The sequence below is a fragment of the Carassius auratus genome, unplaced genomic scaffold, assembly GCF_003368295.1.
Source record: "Carassius auratus strain Wakin unplaced genomic scaffold, ASM336829v1 scaf_tig00215645, whole genome shotgun sequence".
Classification (NCBI taxonomy): Eukaryota; Metazoa; Chordata; class Actinopteri; order Cypriniformes; family Cyprinidae; genus Carassius; species Carassius auratus.
In genome coordinates, this window is record NW_020528178.1 from 13,345 (window position 1) to 32,429 (window position 19,085).

General features: G+C 43.9%; 1 protein-coding gene and 7 non-coding genes across 8 annotated transcripts; 3 read left to right on the plus strand and 5 right to left on the minus strand.

The window, feature by feature from the left end:
• The first annotated feature begins 7 nt into the window (after positions 1-7).
• Positions 8-79, plus strand: trnae-cuc (transfer RNA glutamic acid (anticodon CUC)). Its single transcript has one exon. It is a non-coding gene; the product is annotated as a tRNA-Glu (tRNA).
• Positions 80-799: 720 nt separating this feature from the next.
• LOC113095216 (uncharacterized) lies at positions 800-7,355 on the minus strand. Its single transcript, XM_026260840.1, has 12 exons — positions 6,981-7,355; positions 6,720-6,800; positions 6,488-6,598; positions 6,303-6,380; positions 5,987-6,181; positions 5,430-5,899; positions 4,992-5,319; positions 4,059-4,860; positions 3,726-3,935; positions 2,984-3,397; positions 2,421-2,554; positions 800-2,311 (listed from the first exon to the last, which is right to left on the minus strand). Exons 1-12 carry the CDS (start codon positions 7,092-7,094, stop codon positions 1,184-1,186), a joined length of 4,065 nt encoding a protein of 1,354 aa, XP_026116625.1. The 5' UTR covers positions 7,095-7,355; the 3' UTR covers positions 800-1,183.
• Positions 7,356-14,900: 7,545 nt separating this feature from the next.
• trnae-uuc (transfer RNA glutamic acid (anticodon UUC)) lies at positions 14,901-14,972 on the minus strand. Its single transcript has one exon. It is a non-coding gene; the product is annotated as a tRNA-Glu (tRNA).
• Positions 14,973-16,028: 1,056 nt separating this feature from the next.
• Positions 16,029-16,101, minus strand: trnar-acg (transfer RNA arginine (anticodon ACG)). Its single transcript has one exon. It is a non-coding gene; the product is annotated as a tRNA-Arg (tRNA).
• Positions 16,102-16,255: 154 nt separating this feature from the next.
• Positions 16,256-16,327, plus strand: trnae-cuc (transfer RNA glutamic acid (anticodon CUC)). Its single transcript has one exon. It is a non-coding gene; the product is annotated as a tRNA-Glu (tRNA).
• Positions 16,328-17,193: 866 nt separating this feature from the next.
• Positions 17,194-17,265, minus strand: trnae-uuc (transfer RNA glutamic acid (anticodon UUC)). The gene has a single exon. It is a non-coding gene; the product is annotated as a tRNA-Glu (tRNA).
• A 1,223-nt stretch (positions 17,266-18,488) lies between these two features.
• trnar-acg (transfer RNA arginine (anticodon ACG)) lies at positions 18,489-18,561 on the minus strand. The gene has a single exon. It is a non-coding gene; the product is annotated as a tRNA-Arg (tRNA).
• A 186-nt stretch (positions 18,562-18,747) lies between these two features.
• On the plus strand, positions 18,748-18,819 carry trnae-cuc (transfer RNA glutamic acid (anticodon CUC)). Its single transcript has one exon. It is a non-coding gene; the product is annotated as a tRNA-Glu (tRNA).
• The last annotated feature ends 266 nt before the right edge of the window (positions 18,820-19,085 follow it).

Below are 19,085 nucleotides of genomic sequence, written 5' to 3' on the forward strand. Positions count from 1 at the left end.
CCATCCCTCCCTGGTGGTCTAGTGGTTAGGATTCGGCGCTCTCACTGCCGCGGCCCGGGTTCGATTCCCGGTCAGGGAAAGCTCTTTTGCCTTCCAATTGTGGACTGCGAATTCAAGCTCTGCTGACAGCTGTGAGAAAGCCAGCTCCAAACCAAAAAATTGGTGGGAACATGAAAAAAAACACCTCCTTCGAGCCGGAGTTGAACCAGCGACCTAAGGATGGCCAACACTCCAACCTACAGTCCTCCGCTCTACCAGCTCCGCCAAAGCTGGGGAACAATTGTCTGTATAAGAAGGGGGGGAAGAGGGGAGAGGGAGGAAGAGAAGCGCGAGAAATTCAGGAAATCGTAGGTTCGAATCCACGCTGTCACATAAAGTTATGCGTGTATTTGTTAAAAATCGTAAATCGATTGTTTCGTGTCCAAGTTTGATTTTAAAAGTAATGTATTTGAATTTAATTATTGTTTCGTTTCTAAGATTGATTTTGACAGTAATGTTTTTGATTTAATAATTCTTTCGTTTCTAAGATTGATTTTTATTTTATTCTCATTATCATTATCATTAGTCAAAGTGCATTTATTAAGGCAATCATTTCCTGTGGCAGTAGGGACAAAATAACCTCCTTATTACGGCATTCACACTTTATTGTATCATATTACTTACTGCAAAGCTACACGTGACACTGAATTTAACTGTAAACTGAATGTCATTACATTCAATAAAACAAATAAATACAACACACCAGTCAAAGAGAAATATATTTATTAACTATATACATATTTAAAAAAATGTAGGAAAAGTACTAAATTCAATATAAAATTAAGAATTTTAAGTGCACACGCTATATAAAATAAGTACAAAAAAATATATAAATATATACATCAAAATCTACACATTTTGGTATTTTACTTTATACTGCTTCCTCTACACATAAACCTTTCTATAATAATAATAATAATAGTTTAACTTTATTTAATATGTATATATATTTCCATATGTATTATAGTGTATTCACATACATACCCACATGTTTATAATAATAATAATAATAATAATAATAATAATACAAGATAAAAAAAAGTGCACAGTATAACTCTTTAACATTAAATATGGCTGGAAGATAAAAAACAGAACAGATCCAACCAAGAGAACAAAATGAATGTATCACACATAAATAAATGAGTTATCTTCTCATAATCTGTAACCACTGCTCCTTCGTAATTGTTTCTTTATTAGGGCAATATATTTTGCCTTTGTACTGGCTATGGCCAGTTTCTTGAGTACGAAATTGGCCACACTTTCTGCACGAATTTGCTTTTACAGTGCGATTGTACGATCGTTTGGTTGGAGTGGCTGTGTCATTTGCAGGTGGCTCAGAGGAAATTGCTCCAGGGTTAATGGTGGAAAATGGGGCTGGGCAGGGCACCAGAAACATCTGAGACACAACAGGGGCAGTGGGTGTGTCAGGAACCAATGGGTGTGGTGCTGTCGGCCTGGGACAAATTGTCCATAGCTGGCTGGACGTGGCTGAACGCTGAGGGTGTACGGCTGATGGCCAGATTGAAGTTGCTGTGGCAGATGTACAGGTAGCTGAGGGCGCAATCTTTCTAAACTTTGTCTTTGCCTGTCCAGCTGTGTCTGGTGGCATCTGGTAGGTATGCAACTGGTGGCTATATTGTGGAGGCACAACAGGCTGTACTCGTGCTGGAGGCAAAACATCCAAAGCCACTGGACGTGCCTCTGGAAGGTCCAGCCCTTGCAACAGCAAGGAGACCTCCTGACCCTTTAAACGGTTATTGTGCCATGTCGTAAGGGTCCTCTGATTTACCTCAACTAGCTGAAGGGTTGTGTCACTCATCACCGTTCCATTGCTCAGGATTAGCTGCCGAATTTTTCTGTAATCACGAAGAATGAGATCCCATCTAGACAGACATTCTGTCCGCTGTTTCTTGGGGCTTCGGTGGATGTTACATAACCTTATGAAAATCATTTCAACAAGGCGACAGCAATTAGGCCACTGTGCTGGAGAGCCGCTAGAACCCAAAACACACCTTTTTGTGCTGTCGACACCAGGAGTGAAGACAGCTTTCTTTTTTGGGGACCTAAAACGTCCTGTAAGTAGCCTGTCTTGATGACGAGCAGCATACACCACCCTGTCTTTATCAAATTTGTCCAGGTTCTGCCACAGACCCACAATGGTCGCAACTTGTTGGTTGGTAAGTGTGAGGCTTGTCTGTGTGCGCAGCTCCACCAGACACTCTGCCAACGCATCCACCCGGTCCATTCCAGGAATGCAGTGTTCGTCAACAGCCTGGAAATATATAACTGTTGGTTAGGTATTTACATGCTGTTAAGTAAGTTTACTGCTTAATGGCAGATAACTAAATGAGTGACAATTCGTATAGAAAAGGAAATTTTACCATTGCTGAGGGCACTGGTGTATCTAAAGGATCCTGGACACTGGGTACTGGTGCAGCTGAAGGAGCCCGGACTCTGAGCAGTGGTGGAGCCTGGACACTGAGCAGTGATGCAGCTACACTGGGCACTGGTGCAGCTGAAGGAGCCCGGACTCTGAGCAGTGGTGGAGCCTGGACACTGGGCAGTGGTGGAGTCTGGACACTGGGCAGTGGTGCAGCTACACTGGGCACTGGTGCAGCTGAAGGAGCCCGGACTCTGAGCAGTGGTGGAGCCTGGACACTGGGCAGTGGTGGAGTCTGGACACTGGGCAGTGGTGCAGCTACACTGGGCACTGGTGCAGCTGAAGGAGCCCGGACTCTGAGCAGTGGTGGAGCCTGGACACTGGGCACTGGTGCAGCTGAAGGAGCCCGGACTCTGAACAATGGTGGAGCCTGGACACTGAGCAGTGATGCAGCTACACTGGGCACTGGTGCAGTTGAAGGAGCCCGGACTCTGAGCAGTGGTGGAGCCTGGACACTGGGCAGTGGTGGAGTCTGGACACTGGGCAGTGGTGGAGTTTGGACACTGGGCAATGGTGGAGTCTGGACACTGGGCAATGGTGGAGTCTGGACACTGGGCAGTGGTGGAGTCTGGACACTGGGCAATGGTGGAGTCTGGACACTGGGCAGTGGTGGAGTCTGGACAATGGGCAGTGGTGGAATTTTGACACTGGGCAGTGGTGCAGCTGTAGGAGCCTGGACACTGGGAACTGGTGCAGCTGGTAGAACTGGTGGACCTGAAAGGACTAAGTCATCTGATGCCACAAGATTTGCCACTGTGGCTTCCTCTCCAAAGAAATCAATGAAACCCTCATCCTTTTCCACTTGCTCCTCCACATCTATCTCCTCCAGCAATTGAGAGGTCCTATCAGAGGTAGGGCACATGTCCTCCAGGGGCTGACTATTCTGCCTCAACAAGTACTGTACTCCAATGAGCTCCCCTGAGGAAATATTTGTAACAGGAAACCTTTTTAATGGAAATTATGCAGAAAGGTTTATTTAGAAATGCAGTAAATATTTTGTTGTCCACTTCTGTATGAACAATATATATCTAATTCAGAGGGTATCATAAAAAGACAGGATTACTCTATATTCTACTATGTATTTTATTTTCTGCCCTGAAACCTAGAACACAGAATAATGTATAAATATTCTGGTAGTATAATTTTTCTCTGATATGTCAAAATTACATTATTATTGTCCAAAAGCACTTGTAATTTTACCAAAAACATGCTACATCATGAGCTGCATTTATCAAAATATTTTTACCTGTGTATACTGCAGGTGGAGTGAAGCTAGGGACCAATTTCCTGCCATACAACTTATTGTAGTTCTCATTGACAGAGTAAACCAGCTCCCCTGTGTAAGAGCGCAGAGTTGAACCTCCATCTGCAACAGCAGCTTCAGCCCGGTCCTGATTCCAGCGTAATAAACCTTCCAGGAGATAAATCTGGAAGTTCAGGCTGTTTGCGCTGTTCCCTAGAAAAAGAAATAGAAAGCCAAATATTGCTTTGAGAAAATGCAAAACATAAAATATAATCTGCAAATATCTTGATAAACAGGAATTAGTGGCAAAATGTGGTATATTCTGACATGACAAACCTGGAATAAATCTGTTTAGGTGGCAGTGAAATGATTCCAGGGATGTGGAGCCTCTGGCACAACGATAAGTTTTTAGAACCACCCCACCCTTGCTTGTAGTTCCAGTTTCAGTATAGAGCGGCACATTTGGAGGGTCTTGGATACAGGTGATGTGCCGCCTCTGGACATTCCAGATGTGCTGCATTCTCACACTGTCAAGTAGAGGAACACCAAGAGCATCATTCCCCTTGCCACCCATGAGCTCTCTGATGAGCATATCAAGGAGGCGGAAAGTGGTTTCTTCTCCCCGTGTTCTCCTCCTGCAGTGCTGGAGCAGCTCAGCTTTAGTTAAATGATGGTCCAGTTCTGCCTCCGACAGAGTAGGCCAGCCCTGTTGGATGAGTTGCTCCCTTTTGGCCTGTCTCAGCAGAGTGAGATCCCCTGCATCCCACTCAAAAATACAGGATGACAGCCTTGCCATAAAAGTAGGGTACAACTGGTGGGCGTCAGTGGTGCACCCTACTGCCAGACGTCGCATAAAATGCCAAATGTCTAGGCGGACGATGACATCTGGCCAGCCGCTGAACCGCCTCTTCAATTTAGTCTCTCCCACTTTCTTGCAACAATCACAGTCCACATAAATGATAGTGGGAGGATCAACACCAGCACTCCGGTATCGCTCCATGAGCCCTGCAGCCATGAGGTCTAACCCAGCCCCTTCATTCGCAGTCAGGACACTCATCAGCACCTGACCTATCTCATTGCCCACTGAGGTAAGCCACTGTGCTGTGCCTTTCGCAGGCCCACTCAACTTCTTGGTGATCTGAAAGAAACAATAAGCATAGCAAATAATACAACATGCATCCAAATCAGTTACACTGAAAAAAATAAAGCTCTCTTGGTCTAACAATACATTATAGATAAGGGTACAGTCAATTAAGCAGCTTATCTGACCTTCTTAGTTGAATCCATTTTTAAGATTGATCCATACGTGGATGTTATGCTGGCCTTTATGTGATCGAGCCTGTTGAGAATGTCCTGACTATATACAGTGAGGAGCCATTTGTAGCTGGGTACTGAAGCAAGTGGTGGTGGCTCCTGGAAGTGCAGCGGATGCAGGCCACGATTATCAAAAAAGGCCACACACTCTGATGTGTACCGAAGCGCACGTTTCAACCACTCCTCACTGTGGTTCTCTCTCAGCTGGCCGATGATCCTCACTGGGCCATTCCCCATGCCCCTCTCACGCAGCAAGCGAAGAACCCGAATGTCACAGGCATACCTTGGAAAAAAGCATTCATTTAAGTATCTTATTATAAGGTATCTAATTATTGTAGGAAATATTTATCAGAAAGGGTAGCACATAAGTGAAAATGACTGCAAAATAATTACTTGCGTGTGAGGATGACCCTGAATTCAGATCGATGGGCCAGGTCCAACTGCTGCAGCACAGCTTGACTCCAGGACAGATAGCTGGTTCTACACCTGGTGCAGATCAGGGTCTCTGTCACCAGGTTGTAGTATCTGTCAATGTCTAACACCTGTCGTACCCTCCTGTGCAGTCCACCACCACACAGCTGTTGCCTGGCACAGGCAGGGTTAGTACACTGGAGCCGCACCTTCCACAGCTTATATGGCATCCAGAGCAAGAGACGCTGTGAAAAAAACCTATCAGGTGTTGGAGCTTGGTGGTACAACAGGGCTGGTGGTGGGGGGTGATACCACAACTGTAGGTTTTCACGCAGCTCCAGCTTTCCCTTTGCACCAACCCTAAAAAGTGCTTCTGACACCCACTTCTGGTCTTGCTGTGGCATTGTCTGTGGCCACAGAAGGGGGAGATCTTCTGGCTGAGATGAGACCTGCTGATATTATAAAAAACACTGGTTTAAATAAAAGCTAAGAGAGCATTAAATGATGAAGACATGTATATATTTTGAATGAGATCTTACTGGGCTCCTCACAACAGTATTCTCAGAAACAGTTGATGGCGTTGCTGTTTTTTTGATGCGTTGTGAACTCTGAGGTGGAGGAAGGAAGAAGGAAGAGGAGGACTGGATGACGGGCTGATGAGGTTTGGGGGATGGAGGAGGATGAGGATCAGAGGGTGGACATGAAACTGTAGCTGAACTGGAGTGCTCTAACATCTGTGGAGTCAAACATTATGAATAATTTATTAAGGGGATTGCCATGTTTTAATACATTAAAATTACATAGTGATAAAGTCATGATGACATTATAAAAGTCTTGATGTCTTTTAATATTAACCTGAGAGGTTTTCCTCTGGGTGCTCAAATTAGGTTTTGCTGCTGCCACATGTGAGCCTCCAAACCTTGACTTTTCAAACTAAAAAGATTTGTCATGGTTAGTGATAACAAAACCCTAACACTATAGTTAAAGGTTGAGATGTTTCAGTATCTGCAGTGATGCATGCAATAGTGTGGTCTGCTTACCATTGACAATGTCAGTTTAGGTCTCTTTGCAGGACATGACACATCGCTGACAGAGGGTGTGCTTTGGGCCGGGGTGCTCTGTGATGCTTCCCCTGTGACTGGTGGATGAACCTGTGACACATGCATAAAGTACAAAACAGTCTTCCTAATGTGATTTTAGATATAAAGACACATTGATGTTGCAAACACATCTATCTATTTATGCAACTTGAACCAGGCTAATTGAAGTTACCTTGTGAAAGCCACAAATACATGTCTGAGCTTCCTTCAGAAGAGTGGTCTGTCCCCTCATTTGCAGAGGGCACTTTTCTATCTGTGAACATGAATTATACCTCTGACACTGGATCTCAAAACAGCAATAAGTCATCATAATTATATCAATATAACATTGTATTTACATGTAATTACTTAACCATACACATAAATAAAAATACCACAATGTATTGTCAAAAAAGTTTGTTAGTTTGCCCATGAATCTAGCTGCATAACTTACCTTCTGATACATCTCATGCCATCTTTTTTTGTCGGGGAGAAGGTCTATTCCCCTGTGTAGATGGCCAAACTCCTGTTTGGGCAAAACTCTCCAGACGCGCAAGCCATTCAGCATTACTCATGCCTTTGTGAGACTTAGCTGAAGCCATGTCGTTGCCTGAAACACTACATAACACGTTACACTAACTGCCATTGTAGCCTGTAGCATTTACCCTCCTGTTGTGTTCATTTCATGATAGCTAGTTGTGTTCCTGGTCCAGAACGACCGCCATATTATAGCAGATTATAAGTTCATTATAATACACATATTATCTTACATATAACATGTTGTGATTTATTTATTTATTATTTAATGCCATGTCAGCAGCAGGGGCTATATTCATGCCAAGAGGAAACATTTCAATTGCACAATTCAGTCATATATATAATGTCAAAACAATTATATAACATTTATATATATATATATATATATATATATATATATATATATATATATATATATATATATATATATATATATATATATATATATATATGTTTGTATGTATGTGTGTATGTTTGTACAAATATAAAAAAATACATATAATAAGATTATAACAAGAATAAAAGTATAAGAACAATTACATAGAGTCTTAACAAGTTGTGATAGATCTTTCTATTATGGCTGTATGTCTCAATGACCTAGGCTCATACAACACGTTTATGAGTATAAATAAATAAATAAATAGCATTATGGATTAATTTGACTAAAACAAATACTCAGATTAAACATATTGTGGTCTTTCAACTGTGTCCATGTGATAAGGGCATGAACCTGAATGTATGAACTTATCCATTCTGTTACGGGCGCACGGACACCACCCTTAACATCAAGGAGAGACGCACACAGATCAGCTCGTGTCAAAGGTAGGGGTATGCTTGTTTAATAGAAAAATGAAAGATATGGTAACACAACAAAAAAAAAAAACTACAAAAGCGGAACGTTTTCTACAACTGGGTGGACCGCAATCCCTATAAAGTTAAACAGCACGGCAGTGCATCAGCTCTGTTCTCCAGCTCTCTGTGTACGCTCTCAGGTGTGATTTCAGCAGCTCTTTATAGGGCTCCGCACAGGTGTGGATCATCTGTAATTAAGAGAAGGGACACTGCGTTCAAACACATGATTAGGATCAAACAGGGCTGGGGGACGTAACACCCCCACCCCAAAATGGTGACCTGTCACCATACTCTGGACACGACAAACACTCATTTTACTTATGAATATACGCGATGCAAATGACTTACCTTAGATCAGCAAGCCAAACAAACAAACAGTTAAAACAAATCCCCTCCCAAAAAAAAAAGAAACATAGCAGCTACTATATATATAGTATTGTTTTATTACTAACCATAACCTAGACGTCACGCAATTTAATTTTTCAAACGTATCCTCCTTTTCCTCTAAGACGAGAAGAATAAAAAAAAAAAAAAAAACACGATTAAGCATCCACCCTAGATAACGCATCTGCAATAACATTGTCTATCCCCCGGACATGCACAATTTGGAGGTTAAATGGTTGAAGCAGGAGACTCCAGCGCATTAACCTCCTGTTCGAGTTGTACATGCGATTGAGGAATTTGAGTGGATCATGGTCAGTGTAGACCTTAACTGGATGTACCGTAGAACCTAAATACACTTCGAAGTGTTGAATAGCTAGAACTAAAGCCAAGGTCTCTTGCTCAATAGTGGAGTACTTTCGCTGGGCAGAATTAAATTTCTTAGAAAAGAAACTCACAGGATGGTTTACATCGTCTACCCCTGACTGTAAAAGTACGGCACCAGCACCTACATTGCTGGCGTCCACAGCAAGCTGAAATGGTCTGTTAAAGTCTGGCGCAGCCAGCACGGGACTAGTCAGCAAGAGAGCTTTGACGTTTTCAAATGCTTTGTTACAAGACTCAGTCCACTCAAATTTAGTCTTGGGGCTCAATAAGTTAGTGAGCGGACAAACCACAGTTGAAAAGTTCTTGCAAAAACTGCGATAGTAGCCTACCATTCCTAAGAATCGGCGTAGCGCACGCCGATCACGGGGCACAGGGAACTCCTGAATAGCGGCCACTTTTGCCATCACTGGTAAAACACGTCCCCTGCCAACTATCCTCCCCAAGTAAGTGACAGTGGCTTTTCCAAACTCACATTTTGCAAGATTAATTGTGAGCTTTGCATTGGACAACCTACGGAAAAGCTCTCGAAGTTGTGTTATGTGCTCAGACCAGTGTGTACTATAAAGGACTATATCGTCCAAATATGCCTCACAGTTTTCCATCCCAGCTAAAACAAGATTTACTAATCGCTGGAATGTGGCAGGTGCATTACGCATTCCGAAGGCCATAACTTTATAATGCATAAATGAATCCGGGGTCACGAAAGCTGATATTTGTTTTGCCCTTGGTGTAAGGGGCACTTGCCAGTAACCTTTTAGGAGGTCGATTTTAGTGACAAAGGTGGCCGAGCCAACCCGGTCCACACAGTCATCCATCCGCGGTAATGGATAGCAGTCTGGTAGAGTGATGGCATTAACACGTCTGTAGTCGGTACAAAACCTGTAAGTGCCATCAGGTTTTCCAACTAAAAGGCACGGGGAGCTCCAAGGGCTAGAGCTAGGTTCAGCAATATTATTCCTTGTCATATACTCAACCTCTCGTTGCAGAATAGAACGCTTTTCTGGATTTACCCTATATGGGTGTTGTTTAATCGGCCTTTATCACCCACATCTATGTCATGTTCCAAAACTGTTGTTACAGTCGGAACATCTCCGAATAACTCAGGAAAATCATCCATCACAGATAATATGTCAGCGATTTGAGAGGGAGTTAAATGTGGTAATCGATTTGCAATGACCGACAGCATAGCAGAGTTTTTAAGTCCACCTTCAATCACACATCTCGATGGAGGGGTCTCCACATCATCATCATCATCATCATCTACAAGTGAAGGCAACACAGAGGACTCAAGACCGTGTACGATAAGATTACACAAGTCAGTCTTAACATCTTTGCGCGCATAGTATGGTTTAAGCATATTTACATGACAGACGCGAGAATGTCTTTGCTTGTCGGGGGTTGAAATTACGTAATTCAAATCAGATATTTTCTTTTCAATGGTATATGGTCCACTGAATCGTGCCTGAAATGCAGAACCGGACACGGGTAAGAGAACCAACACTTGGTCTCCAGGTTTAAATGAACGGGCTCTTGCCTTTCGATCATACCAAGTTTTCATGCCAGTTTGGGTCTTTTCTAAGTTCTCTCTAGCTAGTTCACGAGCTCGGTGTAGGCGGGTGCGAACGTCGCTTATAAACTGTAGTGCACTACGAGAAGTAGGCTTGCTCATCCACTTATCTTTAAGGACGCTCAAAGGTGTGCGAATGTCATGTGCAAACACTAGCTCCGCAGGGCTGAAACCAATTGACTCTTGTACTACTTCTCTAGAGGCCATCAGCATCCAAGGAATCGCCTCCTCCCAGTTCGTACCCGTCTCCAAGCAATATGCACGCAGCATCGATTTTAGTGTCTGATGGTAACGTTCGAGAGCGCCTTGGCTCTCCGGATGGTACACGCTAGAAATTCGGTGCTTAATCTGGAGCGATTTCATGATCTGGGAGAAGACACGCGAAGTAAAATTTGTTCCTTGGTCAGTTTGAATGACTTTCGGTAGTCCCACAAAAGCAAAGAACTTTAAAAGAGCCCTGGTCACGATTTTAGCAGTGATTTTTCTCAGAGGCACCGCCTCCGGGAAACGAGTAGCAGTACACATAATTGTTAATAGATACTGATATCCACTTTTCGACCGCGGAAGAGGACCGACACAGTCAATGATTACCCTCTCAAAAGGCTCACTCACGGCAGGTATGGGGTATAACGGTGCAGGTGGAATTATCTGGTTTGGTTTACCACTAACCTGGCAGACATGGCACGTTTTACAATACTGCCGCACATCACGCTTCAGCCCAGGCCAAAAAAAATGACGAAGAATGCGGTTGAATGTTTTAGTCACACCTAAATGACCAGAAACACCATCATGTGCAACACTCAGAATAGCACATCTATTTTCAGCGGGCATAACGATTTGCTCAATGTCATTCCACTCATTACTTTTCTGAGGTCTCCACGTCCGCATAAGCAGACCGTCTCTGATGAAATAAGCAGGGCTCTCGCTGACATGGTCTGAAACAGATTGAACTGCCTTAAAACATGAAACAAGAGAGGGGTCTTTTTGTTGAGCATTAATAAGTTTCTCTAAGGACAGCAAAACATCTGGCTCTTTGGTTTTTCTTTCTTTCTCACCGTTCGCCACAGGTACAGGACTACCGTGGCATGGAGTGGAAGGGGGTTCGAATAACCTCTCACACTCTGCGGGGTGAGCAACAAAACTGTCACTTAGATCTACATCCTTAGGAGGTACGGAATCCCTCAACCTTCGAGTCTGCGACCTAGTGACGACACTAGTGGGAAAAACGTCAGGGAATTTTAGTGAGCACTCATCAGGGCACCCTTGACTGAGCGGCACTGACACAACCTCTGGTGGGACATCACCCCGACTCCACACGTTCCCACCGGCTAGGTCATTGCCAAGGAGGAACGTGACACCGGGGATTGGCAAGAAGTCTTGCACACCAACAACCACATCACCAGACACCAAATCTGACTCGAGATGCACATGATGTAAGGGAACATCAAGAAAACCCATCTCAATTCCTCGAACAAGAACACTACTACCAGTTGCAGTCTTTTCCGACAATGGCAACAAACCGCGAAGGAGGAAGGACTGTGCAGCACCCGTATCTCGCAAGATGCGCACAGGAACAGCTTCCTCACCCGGCACCGATACAGTCCCATTCGTCAGAAAGGGATCGTACATGGACTGGGCTTTCACTGATTTTAACCCTGTACGAAGGATAGGTGATACTTTCTTTGCAGAACTAACGAGTCCCATTGGTTTCGTGGACTGTTTTTTTTTTAATATCAAGCAGTCTGCGACGATATGCCCGGGCTTTTTACAATAAAAACAGTGTCGGTCATCTTGTTTTATTGCACTCTGTTTCCTGTCTGCATCAGAGGTCATAGAGGGATTAATTCTTAAGCGAAAACGGTCTCTGCTAATGTTATGCGTTAGAACGTATTCGTCAGCAAGGATAGCAGCTTCAGAAATTGACTCGGCCTTCTGCTCAGCTAGATAGGTGGCCACTGTGGTTGGCAGACAGTTCTTAAATTCTTCTAGAAGAATTAGTTCACGCAATTTCTCCTGACTATCAACCTGTAGTGCCGAGCACCAACGATCAAAGAGAGCAGCTTTATCTCGACCAAATTCAACAAAAGTTTGACGCTCCATTTTTTTTAAGTTCCTAAACTTCTGTCTGTATGCTTCAGGAATCAGCTGATAGCACCTCAGAACTGACGCTTTCACTACATCATAGTCACCACTCTGCTCTACTGTTAGTGAGGAGTAAACCTCCTGCGCTTTTCCTACTAACACGCATTGCAGGAGGAATGCCCACGCCGTTTTCGGCCAGTTTAAATTGGTAGCGACACGCTCAAAGTGTGGAAAATATTTTTCCACATCTCTTTCCACAAAAGGTGGCACAAGACGGATGTGGCGCGTGACATCAAATGAATGAGGATCAGAAGGAGTGACACCTTCCCTCTGGGCCTCAATTTCTAACTTTCTCAATGCCAATCGATGTTCAAGTTCATGCTCACGGACCTGTGCTTGCATTCGCTCACGATCATACTCAATTTCCATCTCTTTGATGCTTAACTCCCTCAACCGAACCTGCAGCTGTAATGCCTCCGTAGACACGGGAGATTGTTTTTCTACAGGCAGAATGCCCTTATTAATCAAAGCAGCTTGTAAGACGGCCCTGATTGTATCTTTGGTGCGTTTCTCAGCAGACGTGATCTCAACCTCATAAGTTGCAGCTAAGTTTAGCAACTGCTCTTTCGAAAGTCTTAAAAATAACTCAGTAGAGGGTTCCTTAACAAATGCTTCCTCTGTTGCCATTTTAAGCGCAAAAAGAAAAAAAAAACTCAATGCAACAAGATCACAAAGAAAATTATAATTTTTTTTTTTTTTTAAAAACACAAATACATATACAAGCACTCACCTAAGCAGTTTAACTGTGATCAGGCTACAAAGTAGCAAATATCTAAAGTGGTCAAACGAAAAGCACAGTGTAGGCTACAAAGACCACAAATTTTTATGTCCACCCATAAAATTTAACTAATACACTAGTACCTCCAAAGTACCAGCGCTCACTAAATAGGCAATATGCCACAATATACTACAAGCTATACAACTAAACTAGAAGGTATTCTGATAAGCAAAAATGTTGTCCAACTTCTCTATCTAACTATACACACAAAAACAAAACAAAAATCCTAAATACCTACGCAATCTTCAGTGGCTTACTCAGCTCGAGGCCTCTCACGTGCCCCCTCCTGAGATATCCACCAAAATAAAAAAAAACAGTCGACTAAACAACCAGACAGACAACCATAGTTGCCTACCAGAATACTCACCAAAATGTTGTACCCTTTCAAAAGTTCCGCAATTCACACTAAACACTAAAGTCCGATTTGATCAAATTATTAATCGCGGACGAGCCTCCACTAATGTTACGGGCGCACGGACACCACCCTTAACATCAAGGAGAGACGCACACAGATCAGCTCGTGTCAAAGGTAGGGGTATGCTTGTTTAATAGAAAAATGAAAGATATGGTAACACAACAAAAAAAAAAACTACAAAAGCGGAACGTTTTCTACAACTGGGTGGACCGCAATCCCTATAAAGTTAAACAGCACGGCAGTGCATCAGCTCTGTTCTCCAGCTCTCTGTGTACGCTCTCAGGTGTGATTTCAGCAGCTCTTTATAGGGCTCCGCACAGGTGTGGATCATCTGTAATTAAGAGAAGGGACACTGCGTTCAAACACATGATTAGGATCAAACAGGGCTGGGGGACGTAACAATTCACTTCTTTTGACTGGTCATAACATATGTACAAACATATAACATACGTGTAAAAGTTAAACAAAACATTAACATTTTCCAAATTTATTTTGTGTGTTCAAATGCCGCATTTGGAAAAAGCTGTGGAACCTTATTACAATTAAATAAAAAGCATTTTTTTTTCATTGAGAAAACTTGTTAATCGGTTAAATTCGACATATTTACAGTTACGTTAGCTCCGGTCGTAATAGTATTTACACATCAGTGACAGTTGACGTTACGTAGTATCAAGCGGTAATCATAGGCTAATTTACATGGCCTATCTTGCTATTCCTAAAGAACAAAAATCCTAAACCATTTCATTCATATCAAGATATAAATAACATACATGAGCGGAATGTAAATAATTTAACGTTACCTGAGCGGAGATTACATGCAATTGGCGAGGACGTGCCTGATTGGTGTATGAGAAATAGACCTTGCCATTTCATTGGACGCGGAAAAATAGAGATCGCAACGTGATTGATTTATAAAAGATAGAAGTCGTAACGTGATTGGTTTTTAAAAGATAGAAGTCGTAACGTGATTGGTTTTCAAAAGATAGAGATCGTAACGTGATTGGTTTTCAAAAGATAGAGGTCATAACGTGATTGGTTTTTAAAAGATAGAAGTCGGCATACTATTGGATTAATTTTACAGACTTGTGGTTGTCAGGTACCGCCATCGAAGGGGCTAAGGGCTAGTCAGAACCTCGACATATCAGGGTTCTGTAGCTCTACTGCTGGCCAAAAAGTCACTTCTGGTGCAGGAAGATTTGCTGGATCAGAACCTCGACATATCAGGGTTCTGTAGCTCTACTGCTGGCCAAAAAGTCACTTCTGGTGCAGGAAGATTTGCTGGATTTTTGAGGAGGGAAGCAAAATGGAGCATGCATTCCCATACCGGGAGTTGAACCCGGGCCGCCTGGGTGAAAACCAGGAATCCTAACCGCTAGACCATATGGGATTTGGACACTTTAAACTGGCCATGGGCTTCTGGCGCACTTTCCATACATGTGGTCAGCGTGGGCGCAGGACCTTGTAGTGGCCTGTTGCTTTAGTTCTGTGACTGTAACAATGTGATAATAATTTGGCAAAACAAGAATTATCCAAAAGGACGGTTTTCTGAATTATATAGTGTTGTATCCATTCAGGGAATCTGTTTTTTCACTCAACCCGGGGGTTCAGTGTATTTGGGCAGATTCCTGTGATTGCAGAATTGATTCCTCAAACTGGTAATTAAGCTCTTGTCCAAGTGAAAATACTCGTGTCATCCATTTGAAAACACACACCTTTATCTAGAGGAAAAACTGGAGTCAACCCCTGGCTGCGTACGAGAAAACCAGGAATCCTAACTGCTAGACCATATGGGAACTGGCCAGCTTTAACTGGCCACAAGCTTGTGGGCCACTTTCCATAAATGTGGCCAGTGTGGGCGCAGGGTTTTGTAGTGGCCTGTTGCTTTTGGTGTGTGACTGTAACAATGTGATAATAATTTGGCAATACAAGAATCATCCGAAGGGACAGATTACTGAAATATATAGTGTTGCATGCATTCAAGGGACATGTTTGTTGACTCACACATGGTTCAGTTTTTTGGCCAGAATCCTGTGATTGCTGAATTTATACCTCGAACTGGTAATTAAGGTCTTGTCCAGGTGAAAATACTTGTGTCATGCATCTGAAAACACACATGGCAACCGTTATCTAGAGGAAAAACTGCCTATCGTCGGTCTGTCAAGGTACAAAACTGACATGTTGTCACCCTTCAAAGTAGTAAAGCGGTTACAGAGTAGCGATGAAATTGTTCATTCTAGAATCAACTGGCCCACCAGCTTGCATTTTGTGAGACGAAGGGCAATACCAAAGCATGTCCGTGTCTCCCCTAGACATCGCAATGGGTGTGCAGAATGTGCCTTTTTTTGGAAAAAATAGAAGAATGCCTAGAGAGTTGCCTTTTCTTTTGGACTTTGGAGAAAAAAAACACAACAACAAAATAAGCCGGAGAAAAACAAGCACAGAGCGAGCCAGCGAGGAGTCAAACCTAGAATCTTCTGATCCGTAGTCAGACGCGTTATCCATTGCGCCACTGGCCCACCATTATTAAAGACCCCCGATTGTTACAGACTTGTTGGTTTTCGATGTGACGGTGGCAAGCATTGATGTCTGCTCATTCTCACCTTGTTATCAGGAGAACAGACTACCAGCCCTCCAGCCCACCAGCCCTCCAGCCCACCAGCCCTCCATCCCTCCCTGGTGGTCTAGTGGTTAGGATTCGGCGCTCTCACCGCCGCGGCCCGGGTTCGATTCCCGGTCAGGGAAAGCTCTTTTGCCTTCCAATTGTGGTCTGCGAATTCAAGCTCTGCTGACAGCTGTGAGAAAGCCAGCTCCAAGCCAAAACATTGGTGGGAACATGAAAAAAACACCTCCTTCGAGCCGGAGTTGAACCAGCGACCTAAGGATGGCCAACACTCCAACCTACAGTCCTCCACTCTACCAGCTGAGCTATCGAAGGGGCTAAGGGCTAGTCAGAACCTCGACATATCAGGGTTCTGTAGCTCTACTGCTGGCCAAAAAGTCACTTCTGGTGCAGGAAGATTTGCTGGATCAGAACCTCGACATATCAGGGTTCTGTAGCTCTACTGCTGGCCAAAAAGTCACTTCTGGTGCAGGAAGATTTGCTGGATTTTTGAGGAGGGAAGCAAAAAGGAGCATGCATTCCCATACCAGGTGAAAACCCGGGCCGCCTGGGTGAAAACCAGGAATCCTAACCGCTAGACCATATGGGATTTGGACACTTTAAACTGGCCATGGGCTTCTGGCGCACTTTCCATACATGTGGTCAGCGTGGGCGCAGGACCTTTTAGTGGCCTGGGAACATGAAAAAAACACCTCCTTCGAGCGGGAGTTGAACCAGCGACCTAAGGATGGGCAACACTCCAACCTACAGTCCTCCGCACAGTCTACCAGCTGAGCTATCGAAGGGGCTAAGGGCTAGTCAGAACCTCGACATATCAGGGTTCTGTAGCTCTACTGCTGGCCAAAAAGTCACTTCTGGTGCAGGAAGATTTGCTGGATCAGAACCTCGACATATCAGGGTTCTGTAGCTCTACTGCTGGCCAAAAAGTCACTTCTGGTGCAGGAAGATTTGCTGGATTTTTGAGGAGGGAAGCAAAAAGGAGCATACATTCCCATACCGGGAGTTGAACCCGGGCCGCCTGGGTGAAAACCAGGAATCCTAACCGCTAGACCATATGGGATTTGGACACTTTAAACTGGCCATGGGCTTCTGGCGCACTTTCCATACATGTGGTCAGCGTGGGCGCAGGACCTTGTAGTGGCCTGTTGCTTTAGTTCTGTGACTGTAACAATGTGATAATAATTTGGCAAAACAAGAATTATCCAAAAGGACGGATTTCTGAATTATATAGTGTTGTATGCATTCAGGGAATATGTTTTTTCACTCAACCCGGGGGATCAGTGTATTTGGGCAGATTCCTGTGATTGCAGAATTGATTCCTCAAACTGGTAATTAAGCTCTTGTCCAAGTGAAAATACTCGTGTCATCCATTTGAAAACACACACGGCAACCTTTATCTAGAGGAAAAACTGGAGTCAACCCCTGGCTGCGTACGAGAAAACCAGGAATCCTAACTGCTAGACCATATGGGAACTGGCCAGCTTTAACTGGCCATAAGCTTGTGGGCCACTTTCCATAAATGTGGCCAGTGTGGGCGCAGGGTTTTGTAGTGGCCTGTTGCTTTTGGTGTGTGACTGTAACAATGTGATAATAATTTGGCAATACAAGAATCATCCGAAGGGACGGTTTACTGAAATATATAGTGTTGCATGCATTCAAGGGACATGTTTGTTGACTCACACATGGTTCAGTTTTTTGGCCAGAATCCTGTGATTGCTGAATTTATACCTCGAACTGGTAATTAAGGTCTTGTCCAGGTGAAAATACTTGTGTCATGCATCTGAAAACACACATGGCAACCGTTATCTAGAGGAAAAACTGCCTATCGTCGGTCTGTCAAGGTACAAAACTGACATGTTGTGAGGTTAATAATGAAAGTGAGACCAACTTTTAATCCGCAAAATTGCTGATTAGTCGCTCGTTCAGTTTAATGCAGATTACAAATTATTCTCAATGTCCAGGTGGCAATTAGTGATAAGGCTTCAAAATGGCAAGCCTGTGACATCAAAACCACATGGCATTGCACCCTTCAAAGTAGTAAAGCGGTTACAGAGTAGCGATGAAATTGTTCATTCTAGAATCAACTGGCCCACCAGCCTGCATTTTGTGAGACGAATGGCAATACCAAAGCATGTCCGTGTCTCCCCTAGACATCGGCATGGGTGTGCAGAATGTGCCTTTTTTGGAAAAAATAGAAGAATGCCTAGAGAGTTGCCTTTTCTTTTGGACTTTGGAGAAAAAAAACACAACAACAAAATAAGCCGGAGAAAAACAAGCACAGAGCGAGCCAGCCAGGAGTCGAACCTAGAATCTTCTAATCCGTAGTCAGACGCTTTATCCATTGCGCCACTGGCCCACCATTATTAAAGACCCCCGATTGTTACAGACTTGTTGGTTTTCGATGTGACGGTGGCAAGCATTGATGTCTGCTCATTCTCACCTTGTTATCAGGAGAACAGACTACCAGCCCTAAAGCCCACCAGCCCACCAGTCCTCCAGCCCACCAGCCCACCAGCCCACGAGCCCTCCAGCCCACCATCCCTCACTGGTGGTCTAGTGGTTAGGATTCGGCGCTCTCACCGCCGCGGCCCGGGTTCGATTCCCGGTCAGGGAAAGCTCTTTTGCCTTCCAATTGTGGACTGCGAATTCAAGCTCTGCTGACAGCTGTGAGAAAGCCAGCTCCAAGCCAAAACATTGGTGGGAACATGAAAAAAACACCTCCTTCGAGCCGGAGTTGAACCAGCGACCTAAGGATGGGCAACACTCCAACCTACAGTCCTCCGCACAGTCTACCAGCTGAGCTATCGAAGGGGCTAAGGGCTAGTCAGAACCTCGACATATCAGGGTTCTGTAGCTCTACTGCTGGCCAAAAAGTCACTT

Excerpts from the sequence above, each read along its gene's own strand:
- LOC113095216 (XM_026260840.1), bottom strand. The coding sequence starts at position 7,094 with ATGCTGAATGGCTTGCGCGTCTGGAGAGTTTTGCCCAAACAGGAGTTT. Across the intron at positions 5,900-5,986 it reads ATACTGTTGTGAGGAGCCCA|CAGGTCTCATCTCAGCCAGA; the intron begins GTAAGATCTCAT and ends TTATAATATCAG. Across the intron at positions 5,320-5,429 it reads AGGGTCATCCTCACACGCAA|GTATGCCTGTGACATTCGGG; the intron begins GTAATTATTTTG and ends CTTTTTTCCAAG.